At 39.3% G+C, this 14,145-nt stretch overlaps 1 protein-coding gene across 7 annotated transcripts in view; it reads left to right on the top strand.

Moving 5' to 3' along the window:
• utrn (utrophin) overlaps window positions 1-14,145 on the top strand; it is a 327,279-nt gene that overhangs the window by 262,299 nt on the left and 50,835 nt on the right. For all 7 annotated transcript variants that reach the window (XM_057822866.1, XM_057822869.1, XM_057822867.1 and 4 more), the window contains 4 exons: window positions 894-1,095; window positions 3,314-3,399; window positions 7,463-7,620; window positions 13,468-13,634. In XM_057822866.1, the coding sequence (XP_057678849.1) occupies window positions 894-1,095; window positions 3,314-3,399; window positions 7,463-7,620; window positions 13,468-13,634 (613 nt within the window). The remainder of the gene's footprint in view (window positions 1-893; window positions 1,096-3,313; window positions 3,400-7,462; window positions 7,621-13,467; window positions 13,635-14,145) is intronic.

Here is a 14,145-nt window from a genome sequence, read left to right as displayed (position 1 = left end):
GTGTTTTTCAATTTTCATTCCGTTGTTCTGAGTTGAACTGGAGATATTCATAATGATACTAAAAATGGCTTACAAATGACTAGCGAAAAATAGAGCTTATTTTTGGTGTTTTTATTCTATTGTAGCTGGTTGTGTTTGGAGACTTGACTTCTGGCACTCGAGTTTCTTACCCTGCAGCTGGGCCCCACCACTGTCACAAAGCACTCACAGGCGAACACACTTTGAACTTCCCCTCATTGAAAGACCAGCATCCGCCACTGATTTGGACGTCTATAGCCGTCAATGGCGGAAAATTAGTTTAAATATAGTTAGACAGAAGGGCAGGTACTGCTTTAATGTTAAATCTATCCACAGTACAACTTTCATGTTGTAATTCTTTTCGACATGAATGCATGCATGAAATTACTCTTCTGACCGATCATTCATATTGATGTGGAACACTTTCACTTTTTTCTCTTTCTAACTCACTTATCTCTGAATGATTCCCGTATTAGCGCGTTTCATTTGTAGGCCCGGCGCAGGTCGCTAAAGCAGGCAGCCAGACCTTATCACAGTTGATGAGCGGAGGTGAATCGTAAAGCCTAAAAAATGAGTGAATAAACTTTTATGGGAAGCGAAAAAAGAAAAAGTTCTTTCCAACTCTGCCTTTTCATCAACTTTTTTTTCCCAGTGCTTTATAAAAATGTGCATAAAAGATGAAGATGTCACCAGCAAATTAGATTTGTAGAAACTGACTGGCTTATTTCCATCATATCAATTATTAATCACAATGATCCATCTGTTCTCTCGCTATTCACTCTCGGTTATGCTTCCATGAACATGGTGTGCCACTTTTTCGCTGTTTGTCCCGATTCTCAAATGTCAGTCATCCACTTATCATATCTTGTTTGTAGTGGACCTGCTGGATCTGAGCGTGGCCCAGAACACTTTCGGGCAGCACAAGCTGACCAACAACAACCAGTTGATGTCCGTTCCGGATGTCATCAACTGCCTGACGTCCATCTACGATGGCCTGGAGCAGGAACACAAAGACTTGGTCAACGTGCCGCTCTGTGTCGACATGTGTCTCAACTGGCTGCTTAACGTCTACGACACGTATGTTTAGTCTTAATTTATGAACTCAGTGGCTGCCATTGAAAAACAAATTAAGGACATTGACAAAAGTCATTTTCTCCACATGTTCACATTTTTCATCAAGCAAAAAATCAGTTCAAGTACAGTGGTAAGAAAAAGTATCTGAAACTTTTGGAATTTTTCACCTTTCTGCATAAAATCACCATCAAATGTGATCTGATCTTTGCCAAAATCACACAGATGTAAAAACAGTGTCTGCTATAACTAAAACCACCCAAACATTTATTGGTTTTCATATTTTAATGAGGATAGCATGCAAACAATGACAGAAGGGGGAAAAATAAGCATGTGAACCCCCTGCCAAAGGAGACTTAAAGAACAATTGAAACCAATTTTTACCAAACAATTTAAGTCAGGTGTGTGCCCAATCACTGATGAGTGGTTTAAAGATGCCCTGCCCACTATAAAACACACACCTGGTAAGAACTGTCTTGATGAGAAGCATTGTCTGATGTGCATCATGGCTCGGTCGAAAGAGCTGTCTGAAACCCTGCGATCAAGGATTGTTGATTTGTATAAAGCTGGGAAAGGATACAAAACCATCTCTAAAAGTCTGGATGGTCATCAATCGTCAGAGAAATTGTCTAAAAATAGAGAATTTGGCACTGTTGCTTCTCTCCCAAGGATTGGCCATCTACCGAAAAATGACACCAAGACTTCAGCGCAGAATACTCAGAGAGGTAAAAAAGAACCCTAGAGTGTCTGCTTAACACTTACAGAAATCACTGGCACAGTCCAATATCTCTGTGCACACATCAACTATATGTAAAACTATGGCCAATAATGGTGTTCATGGGAAGACTCCACAGAGGAAGCCACTGCTGTCTAAAAAAAACATTGTTGAATGTTTAATGTTCGCAAAAAGGCACTTGGACACTACACAGAAGTTTTGGCAAAATATTTTGTGGACTGATGAAACCAAAGTTGAATTGTTTGGGAGTAACACACAATGTCATGTGTGGAGGAAAAATGGAAAAGCTCACCAACATCAACACCTCATACCCACCGTGAAGCATGGTAGAGGGAGCATCATGATTTGGGGCTGTTTTGCTGCCTCAGGGCCTGGACAACTTGTAATCATAAATGGAAGAAGGAATTCAAAAGATTATCAGGATGTTTTGCAGGAAAACCTGAAGCCATCTGACAGACAGTTGAAGTTAAAAAGAGGATGGATGCTGCAACAAGACAGTGATCCAAAACGCAGAAGTAAATCAACTTCAGAATGGTTTCAGAAGAACAAAATGTACGTTCTGGAGTGACCAGGTCAAAGTCCAGAATTGGACTCCATTGAAATGCTGTGGCACGACACAAAGACAGCAATCCATGCCAGGCATCCCAGGATTTTGACTGAAATACAGCTGTTTTGTAGAGACAAATGGGCCAAGATTAATCCTGATCAATGTGCCAGACTGATCTGCAGCTACAGAAAGCGTCTGATTGAAGTTATTCTGCCATAGAGGGGCCACAAAATATCAAATGTGAATGTTCACTTACTTATTTTCCCCCTTCTGTCATTGTTTGCATACTTTCCTAATTAAAATATGAAAACCTATATATGTTTGGGTGGTTTTAGTTAAAGCAGACACTGTTTTTTCATCTGTGTGATTTTGACAAAGATCAGCTCACATTTGATGGTGATTAAATGCAGAAATGTGAGGAATCCCAAAAGGTTCAGATACTTTATCATACCACTGTTATATTGAAAAATAGTATCGATTATTTTTTTCAGTATCGATACGGAGTTGAAAATGTTCGTATCGTGATAACAGTAATATACACACATACCAGTCTTCAATGAAATCAGACGTATTATCTTTGTAAATAATCAAAATAAGGTATTTGCAACAACAATAATAAAGTAACAGAGTATGGATTTACAGCTAAAATGTTAAGACTAGAATAATATAACAGTAAGTTACTTATTTACAGTATGAGCAAGCTATTGCAAAAATAATTTAATTGCCAACTATAAAAATAATTTTTATGGCAATGAATGAGTTAAGATTCTCATTAAGATCTGGAAAAATAATGCAAAATGTGGACGCTAACCTTAATCTAGCATTGGAGTGACAGCTGCACATGAATAAATAAAACCACTCTTTTAATATGTGTAGTTATTGATATGATTTTGACACTTTTTACCCCTAATGTATCATTGAATATTCTGTTGGTTTTCAAGTGGTCGCAGCGGGAAGATCCGCGTCATGTCCATGAAGATTGGCTTGCTTTCTCTCTGCAAGGGACACCTCGAGGAGAAATACAAATGTAAGTGCATGACTTACTGTATGTAACCCTAATGTCACTCTGTCATTGCATACTTCCATCCTTCTGCTCTTCTTTCCTGAAAATGTTCCCTCCCTGGGCTTATGCATTCCCTTGGCACATTCTATTAGACCGCGAAGGATATCATGCACGCCTGATCGCGTCCTTCCTCCCTCGCTCCCACAGTGTCATTGGCTCTCAAATAGCGACGACACATAAACACACACACGCGCAGTCTGCCGTGTCAAACGGTGTCTGTGAGCGGTGGGTGTGGATAGGTTAATGTCATAAAGAAGTGTGTGTAGGAAAGGAGGTCGCACACATGCCAGGAATGAGGAATCGGGGCTGAAGTCAGCTTTAATCAGAGCACAAAGAGCTGTCTTGCCCTTTGTTTCTGCTCTTTGTATGTGGGTGAGAAATAGAAATGCGCCACTGAAATACATTACCATGTTTCTCCAACTATTTGGCTGCCATTGACGGCAGTGAGGAGTTAACTCCTCTCTGAAGCAAATGGATATTATTTTACCTTGTAAAATGAGGTATGACGTCCTTTAGTCGTGTGACATTTTTAAAATTTGATGTAATATTTTTGAATAAACTCTCACCTGAGAAACTTTCAAGTCAGGTTTTGCTTTCTAAAGTTATGTTACAGCATTTATAAAACGGCTAATAGCCAAACTTTCACTCAAGTAAGAGTAGCGTTACTTCAAAATAATATTACTCAAGTAAAAGTAGTCATCCAAGAATGTACTCAAGTACAAATAAAAAAGTATTTGGTGAAAAGAATACTCAAGTAATGAGTAGCATTGTGAGTAACTGCTTCTGATGTTTGATTTGATTTCTTTTTAAACAATGGATTTTTTTTTTTTTTTTCAGCACAAAATAATCTGTATGAACTGTGATTATTATACTGCACTATAACTGATTACATAACCACATTAAGCCAAAGAAATACAAAAAAAATCTTTGAAATCCAGCGAAAGGAAAAAGCGCCTGCCCACTAGTGGAGAAAATATATTTCCTATTAAGAAAATAAAAAAATCATATTTCCAGTTTTCCGTGGTCAGTCAGTGCCAAATAAATACTGGGAGAGAGGTCACGTTAAAGGACGGCAGCGCTCTATGTCAAATACTTCAATTTTTAAGGTGCTTTAAAGATGCCATGTGATTTAACAGGCCGGCATGATCATAAAACGGCAAGCTTGAGTCTGATTGGTATAATGGAGTCATGTGATTATTGTTGTGACGACTCATTCGTGAAACTGACTGTTGGCGTCTCTTGCAAAAAAAAAAGTACAATTTAATATGTAGAGGAAAAATGTAACGACTAGTGTCGTCAAAGTAGTGGAGTAAAAGAGTAGCGTTTATTATTCACAAATCTACGCAAGTAAAAAGTATGGCTTAGTAAAACTACTTTAAGAAGTACATTTTTCTTAAAAAGTTACTCAAGTAAATGTAACTGAGTGAGTACACGTAACACATTACAAGCCACCTCAACCAAAAAGTTGCCTGTTTTGAGAAGTCTTATCATATTACAATATCAGTTGCTACATTCAATATACCAGTCGGTGGGATGGTAGTGCTAATTTTTCATAATTGATCAAAATGACCACTGCCAGTCCTCCAAGTTATCCTCAGTGGCAGTAAGAGATTCAAGAGCAAACAAAGACTATTGTTAGAAGTTAATAAGGTTTAGTGCATGTAGTTTGTATTATGTAGTAAACCAGTATTGCGTATGATTGTTCTGTAAATTATAAATCTACTGTTTTGTCAGGAATTCATAATGAATACAGAGCTGAATTTTTAAATAACAAAAATAGGAATACAAAGAGCCCACTGGGTGTGGCCGCCATTTTTCATTGGACTGCGGGGCAGTTATTATTGAGCTCTTTGAATTATAGCTAGAAACAAGTAGGTGTAGCTGCAATGGTGTTACTTTGTAGTATCTTGCTGTGTGAAATCTGCAGACAACAACTAGGCGTGACTGCTCATGACTGTTTTCCCTCCGCATTTGTCTTTTGTGTTGGTAAAATTTTGCCCGGCAACAGGTTGCGTATTTTTTGGTATATTCCATTTTATCCATTGGTCTAATGGAGCACTTATAACTTAGTCCGGTGAATCCTACCTAGCAACAAGTCAGATTTTTTTGGGCTAAATCTAATGGTTTACATCATTTACATTGTCAAAAAAATATAACATTTCTGTTAGTCATGCTTGCTAAAGATTTTAAGTAGGTCCCAGGTTGGAGCAAAGTATTATACAATTTAATTAAAATATTGAATTCATACTACTTGAACTGTCCTACTTAGGGCCTACTGTATTTTTGCAACCATAGGGAGCACTGTTTCAAAAGGCGCAGGCTCATTTTCGGGTGATATTTTTTGTATTTAACACACACTAGCATGTTTTTTTAAAGGCAGCGAGAGCATTAAAGAATTTAACAAAGTACCCACATCAATCTTACTCAGTCCACAAATCCATCAAAGTCCTTCTTCTGTAGCCAGATTGAACAGCTGGGCTAGGTCTTGAAGGGAATAGCATGCTTTCCCATATTTATGGTTTGACTGTTTGTATTACTCTAACACATCAAATATAAAATAAATACCATTTAAATAAAAGTTTTAGAAAGCAAGTAGGATATATTTGATCTTATGAATAGTTGGAGTGATTGGAATTTGCTGCGCCAAGACAATGGACAGATAAGGGCATAACAGATACAGGATGCCTGCTGACTACAGAAGCCCAGCGCGCGTCATGCAGCTGACTGAGCGAGACTGACGCTGACAGAGCAAGACAAGTGGGTGATGGCCAAGACATGTACAAGCCCACGTCTGGACCACCAAATCCCACCATCAGCTCTTCTGGGGGCCAACAATGGACAGTCCATAACAATTGCGGGACATCCTGTCTTGCCAAAAGGAACACCTGATAACAAAAAAAACTGCACGGCTGACTATTTGAACACTCAGCGCTCCTTTTACACTGCGGTTGACAAAATTTGCAACTCTGGTTGCCTTGCCAACAGTGACGCACGGACTCATTGGCTCAACCTGCAATGGAAAATTACCCTAAACAACACCCAAACACGCCCTCCTTCCGGACCACAGCCCGCCTCAATCGAGCCTTCAAAAGACTGAATTCTTCAGCTATCGCCATCTTTTCTCTGGAACATTTTTGTGTATTTGTTTTTTGTCGACAGCCAGCTTTCCTCCTCGTCTGGGTCTATTTGCTGTTTTTGCCTTGCTGTCTGATTGCTGTCGACTTGGAAAAATTTGTCAACTTGTGTTTCAAGCCTTTTTCCAGCCTTCGAAAGGGAGTCAGTACAAGGGGCTAAAACTAAGATGAAAGCGCCGAGTTTGGCCTTTTGGCCGGGTTGTCGGAGTTCCGCGGCCCAGGTTGGTGAAATTGTGTTAGGGCAGTTCCGGCGGTTTGGCTGGCGTGATTACGGCGATCTGGCTAAAAGGTCAAATTCCAACAGTCTCCATCAAACACGTCAGCTTAACTATTCTTTCGGCAACGTCTTCCTCTTAAAAATTACCTGAGGTGGCAGTTTTTTTTGTTTCGCGTAAGTGATAGCCTTGAGTTTGAACTGGGCTTTGTAATTGTGTCTCTTCGCAGTAGATGCCATTTTCGAGGGTCCTTCGCCAAACCAATGTTGTTTAGTCGAACGCACACATAAAAATTGCTCAGTCAGACAGACACATTTTGGTACTCAGTCCATAGAATAGGTGCACGACATTATTAGGCACACCGTCCATTTTTGAGATTTTTTTTTTCCTTTAACTGCGCTTTATGGTCGTGAAAATACGATACTCAGAATGTTGAGTCAAAGCGTTAACTTAATTTTTTTTTTTTTTTTTTTTGGTAATCTTGAAAAAGCCAGTGAAATTGATTTACTTGAAATTTCTTGACAAAATTAAAATGACATTACAATACATTTGTTAAATACAAAGATCCCAGTGGGCTCAGTCTGGATCTTGCTGTGTTGAATTTGCATGTCAGCACAATAGAAAATGGATAAGAATCGTCTTTTTACAAATGACTTGCTCCCGTCCCTCCCTCCGCAGACCTCTTCAGTCAGGCGGCGTCAGCGGGGGACACGTGTGACCAGCGGCAGCTTGGCCTTCTCCTTCACGAGGCCATCCAGATCCCCAAACAGCTTGGCGAAGTAGCCGCCTTCGGGGGCTCCAACATTGAGCCCAGCGTGCGAAGCTGCTTCCAGCACGTACGTACATATAAATTCCATCAAATACGATGAACAAGTTCAGATTCATTGACCAAATTAGAACAATTTTGATTAATTTACCACAACCTAAAGTCAAGTGCTGATATCAGACAGCAATATAACATCTTCCCCACATCTCATTCCTATTCCGCCGCAACCCAAAGCCAAAGAAGATCTTGAATATTTAAGTCCTGCTGACCAACCGCGACGCCTCCCGTGGCCCGCGGTCAGCCGCCTTCTGTCCTCCCCACTGCTTTACAGCAGCCAACGAATCAATTTTGCAGCTTTATCACTGGATGTTCCTGGCATTTAACGATGTCTTTATCCCCCTGGGGATCGAGCTTTCATTTCTCACTCCCTCTACTTCTTCCGCCACCGCTTCATTTCCAGGAAGTGAGCATTTAAATTGGGACCAAGCTATAAATTTCATCTTTTTCCTGCCGATTCACAAATAAATCGCCTGCTGGCTCCATCCTGAATTGACGAGCCAGATGTGCTGCAGTTGTGTATTAATCATTCAATCAAACTAAGTCCGCTCCTTGAAACTCGGTGCACGAACTCACATTTCCATAAAGTCCTGTGTGACACCTGTGCCCGTCCCGTCAATGACGTCTAGTCCATTTGCTTTAACGAGCTCATGATGAATGAGTGGCACAGCTATAAATTTGGCATCCTTCACTGTACTTTTGTCACTGGCTTCCATTTAAGCATCCATCTGTCTTATTGGGGTCACCCTCTTCACACTGCGCAAGCTCATCTGTAAACACCATAATTCTAACATTCGGACTTTAGCAGGGAAAGACATTGAGGCAGTCTGAAAGAAAGTACCGAACATGCAATCATAGACTTCACTATCAGTTGACGGGGCTCGGGGCCAATCCTGAGGGGGGCCTATTTTCAAAAACTTTAAAATTCAAATATTTTCAAAACTAAAGCCGCTAGCGACCTAAAACTAAAACAGGAACTTCCAGTGCTTAATTTGTAAATCATAAGGTGCCGGAACGCAAAGTACATATGACGGCGCAGGGATGACGAGACGGAAGCAGGTCCCGGAACATATGCAGAAAATGGTGCTGAGAACAACACGCAAATGCCCACTTGCCATGCTGTGGGACTTACAAGCCTCAATTTCAGTTAATATCCATGTTATAAATCTTATGACAACAATTTACAATTATTTAGGCTATACTCTGCATACCGATTATTATTATTATTATTTTTTTTTTACACAAATGGCTATAAAATTCTCAAATTTTAAACTAGATGCACAAAAATCACCAAATGCACAGATAATCACCTATATTTTCAGGATCATTAGCAATATTTAACATATGATTTAAGTAGAGATGTCCCGGACCCGATCCATCGGCAACTCGATCGATCGGGTTCGATCACGTCATTTTCAAAGTATCGGAATCGGCAAAAAAATAACGGACATGCCTTTTTTTTTAATATATACCGTATATATATATTTTAATTAAATTGTTTTCTAATTGTATTTAACGTTACAGACATAATATGTTACACTCATCCAGAGTCTTTAGTTTAGGCTTAAGGTAGGGTTATCAAATTTATCCTGATAGCGGCGGTAATTAATTTTTTTTTAAATGTATCACGTTAAAATATTTAACGCAATTAATGCATGCGTTTCACGACCAACCCTTGCATTGTCGCGCTTAATCTGTAATGGCGCCGTTTTACCCATATAGAGAGATAAAAGGCAGCGGATAATGAGTAGGGTGAATTTTGGCAGCCTTTGGAGCCTTTTTTTAACTGGCTGAAGCCTTACAATCCCTCTCCCTACGATTAGAAATATCATGGGAAGCAATGTGGGGATGCAAGGTAGCAATTGATCTTTGTCTTAACACCATAAGTTTGTCCCCAACGCAGAGAAGATATATCAATTGGTAGCACTACGCACAGTCATGGGTGCCCTTCCCATCATGCATTTGGGCAGAAGTTAAATGCCTGAATTATCATTTACTGAAAGCTCATAAAAATCCACTGGATGGCAATATTTAGTCACAATATACAAAGTCACATCCGTCCTTTAAGATTTACAAGTCTTTCTATCCGTGGATCCCTCTCACAGAAAGAATATAAATGCCATCTTGAGGATTTATTGTCATAATAAACAAATGCAGTACTTATGTACTGTATGTTGAATGTATATATTCGTCCGAGTTTTATTCATTTTCTTCTTAGTGCATTGCCAAAATGTATATGATCGGGAAAAATTATCGGGAATGACTGGAATTGAATTGGGAGCAAAAAAAAAAAACAATCGGATCAGGAAATATCAGGATCGGCAGATACTCAAACTAAAACGATCGGGATCGGATCGGGAGCAAAAAAACATGATCGGAACAACCCTAGATTTAAGTGTTTGCCCAAAACAGCAACTTCATTTTTTTTTTTTTTAACTCAACTTTAAATCACTCAGTTTTCACATCATAAACTTAATACTAGAGGAAAGCATGCAGAATCATCTTAATTTTACTCAACAAAAGCAAAATTTGCATTTTTCTATAAACAATCACTACTTATTAAAGTTGAATTCCTCAATTGTGTATATACACAAGATTCAAGATGGCGTCTGTCACAAAACAAAGACCATTTTAAGTTCTTGGAAATAAATGCTTACATCGTGGAATTTCTATATATACGAACGTAAAATAGTTTTGACTCGTGGTTAAAGGCAAAAAACAAAACAAAACAAAAAACGGGCAGTTATCATTCATTTTACGTAAATATTTCAAGCTAAAGTTAGGCTAATTTTTTTCCATTTATTTCATTGTATTCACAAAATTTCAAAGTACATGGATGCTGCGAAAAATATAATTAATTACCTTGAATCCTCGACCAAATCGCTCTTGAGACACTCCTGCCTGCTTGTATGCAGTAAAACCTTCATCCTATTTCTAACTAAATCCGTCGTTAAAACGCAGCGTGTGTTTGAGTTTATCACAGTGAACACCAACTCAACATTCTGCCTGGGTCGGCCCCCATCGGGAAGGCGTGGCACAATGTCTGTGAGAGCTGTCTTGTTAACTGATGGTTGAGTCTATGATACAACAAAATACAATAATGGAACAACATTCTAAACGCTAGTTTTGCATGCTAGTTGATAGGTACTGAAACATTTTGTTGCCCTTTGATGTTTGACATTGTCAAAAGGTTATGTTTGATAGATTCCTGACATTACAGTGATGGTCTTTTCAGATTGGATCATTTTAATCTTCAATTCTGGACAGGTTGTCAAACACAATCTTTGAAGCAAACAAAACTAATTCATGATTGTTATTCCTTAGACAGTTTCATTAGACACTGCGGCTTGTCATTCTGTTTGCCACCCACAAAAATCAGAAGCTCAGTAACCTCAGATAACAGCTCTATGATACACGTTATTATTCGGTTTGTTGAGCTTGCAATTAAAGCAACGCTTTTCAACCTTTATAAAATATTTTTATAACATTTGTGATGATAGGTCAACTGACAACTAGTTGAATGACACCTTCTCTTTTATATCATGAGGGGATCTCTATCGCTTTCAATGGCACTAATTAATTTGGAGAAGGTTGGCAGGAAACCTGCCACACAAAAAAATTCAAATGTGCTGACTGCTTTACGGCATACGTCACTTTCCCCTCTCCCCAATCATTATAAAGATGGCAGAGCAACAAAACGTTTTGTCCGAGGATAGAAAAAAAAGAGAGGCTAACAGGATGAAAGGATACTCAAGAATAAACATTGGCATGGCTATCACTCATTGGCGTGATCCAAAGCCCCCCAACCGAACTTGTCAGCGCTGACGGCACCACGATAGCTAACCGTCATATGTTATTGTTTAGCCACAACTGGATTCATTACCTTATTACTATTCATCCTTCACAGAGCCCCTGGAAACAGAAATGTTGTTTATTCCATCTTCAGGTGACTGGGAGATCATGATTTTACGAGACTGTGTGGGTGTGTGCTGGTCCTCATGTGAAACGCAGTCTTCCTTCAGGCAAAACACTACCGCTTTTGTCCACCGGCGTCGCTAAAATCGACCAAAAACTGAAAAATTACCTCGTGTTCCTTTAAAGTTAGAAAGAAAATCCCTTGTTGCAAAAATTTTCCCTTACTAGAAGTGTTTTTAACTCATGGATTCAGCACTTCCAAGCACTACACTGTAAGGTTTTCCAACATAATTGCTGTATATTGGCTGATGAAAAGTGAGAAAAGTATCCTAACTCACCGATTGTATGCCCATAACAATTTAAATTTATGGGGTCACCGCCCTCCACAACTACCCCAATGCCTGCCACTGCTTGTTGGAATTAAATTTCCAATGTTGTAAATACAATAATATATAATATATTAACTAATATGCAAAGTAATAAAAACTTGTAAGATCCTTTTGTTGCAATGCGACTAATTTGCGATGAATTGTGAGTTAATGAAGTAAATCATTTGATTTATCTCAAATAAATATTATAATTGATTTTTTTTAAAACATTTCTGAAAAGTTATTAATAATAAAAGTGTTTTTTACGGGGGGGCGGGTTTGCTCATGAAATACCGAGTACTCCCAAATGGCTGGACTTTCCATCTTGAAAACAAAATTTGACACTCAAATCTCGCTTGTCTTTTACCAGATCATAGTTATTGCATCGAAAAGAATTTATCAGGGAATGCGCACTTTTTTTCGGCGATTCTGGTTGTAATGTCGCAAGTCAACTGATGCTCGTCGCTAGCTTTCAAGTGCTGCGAAAGTTGATGGGCATTCTCGATAAATGACAGAACGTTTATTCAGCTACAACAGTAGCTAATGTATAGTTTACCTAAGCATAGCACTAGAGGTCGACCGATATATCGGCCAGCCAGTATATTAACTTTTTTCCAACATTGACCATCAGTCGAATAACAAAAAACAAAAAATAGCCGATAAAAAAAACGATTTTGATCAGGCATCAGTGCGGGCAACTGTGGCCGCCGCTGACTGACGGTTGGACCCCGGAAGGAGCCTTCAGCAGCTTGAAGTCAAGCTGCTACAGAAAGCGTCAGGCTTGCCTGTTTTGTAAATATTGTAAGACTTTTTTTAATCTTCCATCAGAGAATAAGCAATGTTGCTAAAGCCTTTTAAGGTGTTTACTAAGTAATCCGTACACCCAAAATGTAACTCGTAGCATTAGCGTAGCATTATCTTTAGCATGGGGAGCATCCTCTCAAACGCTCACTCTCACTTATTTACACCTCGTCGTGACGTCCTGGTGTATTTATTTATTTGAAAATAATGGTCTGTTCTTGCTGAGTGTGTATAATCATAAAAAGAAGTGCTGCCTTTGTTGGTTTGGTAGCACTAGAATGAATTAATCCTTATGTCTCAGGTCATCATTGTAAAAATTGCCTTTATAGTCTACGCGCTTTAAAAAGAAAAGTATATCGGCCTCAAATATGGGCTGAAATTTTTTAACAGAAATCTGTATCGCCATTTGAAAATCCCATATGGGTCGACCTCTACGTAGCATGCGAGCAGACAGCAAAAATCTGCTGCTTGTTCTGGTTGGTGACATCAACTTCTATTGGGAGATTTTCTGTGGGTGGCTGGGGTGAAGGTAGTTGAGAAAGGATGACTAAATAGGTTTTCTTTCATTATTCAGACTTTTCTGTAAATTTTTTGATGAATTTGTGTCAAAACTACGGTCACTTGCTTTTGTAATTCATAGCACCTTTAAGGTACTGTTTTTTTTTTTTTTTTTTTTTTTTTTTTTTTTTTTATGCACACGTTTTAAATGGTCTGTTTTCAATAAAATACCCCCTCGAGTTACCAAATATGATTTCATGTCGTCGTCCGTCTCACAGGCCACCAACAAGGTAGAGCTGGAGCCTCGACAGTTTGTGGACTGGATGCGTCTGGAACCTCAATCCATGGTTTGGCTCCCCGTCCTGCACCGAGTGGCCGCCGCCGAGACGGCAAAACATCAGGCCAAGTGCAACATCTGCAAAGAGTGTCCTATTGTAGGCTTCAGGTACGCGTCCCGCACTGACCTCGCATTTTTTTTTTTTCTTCAATAGAATTTACAAGCAAGCGAGTGCATTCTGTTCAAAGGCAGACATCCACACATACTGTTGGTTGCTGTTAATCTAAAAGGGCAGGTCTGCTCTGGTGGGCATTTATCTAAATGTCAGCAGAGGCCAGACCACTCACCAAATAGCATTTAAGCCTCCACAGGTTCAACCCTTCACAAAGGATGTTGGCAAACAACCCAAAACACACACGCACCTTTTGTTTTGATTCACTTCTTTTGTTTTTCTGGAAAGCTAACGTCACGCCAAGTGACCCCAATGTGACGAAGTGGTCATCTTTCTCCCGAAAAAGGACAAATACTTTGATGGAGCGTGTGTCTCTGAAGCTGTGTCACTGATTGATGACAGTAGGCGGGAAAGTGCCGAGTAAGCTGTTTGTGGGGTCTTTAAATGTAGGCAAATCACATGACGTGGAAGGTACTGCAGTCTGAAAATTTGAGTTTTTTCAAACTT

This window comes from Corythoichthys intestinalis, chromosome 19, assembly GCF_030265065.1.
Source record: "Corythoichthys intestinalis isolate RoL2023-P3 chromosome 19, ASM3026506v1, whole genome shotgun sequence".
Taxonomy (NCBI): Eukaryota; Metazoa; Chordata; class Actinopteri; order Syngnathiformes; family Syngnathidae; genus Corythoichthys; species Corythoichthys intestinalis.
Note: the sequence above shows the minus strand (reverse complement) of the source record. Positions and strands in the feature narration are given on the sequence as shown.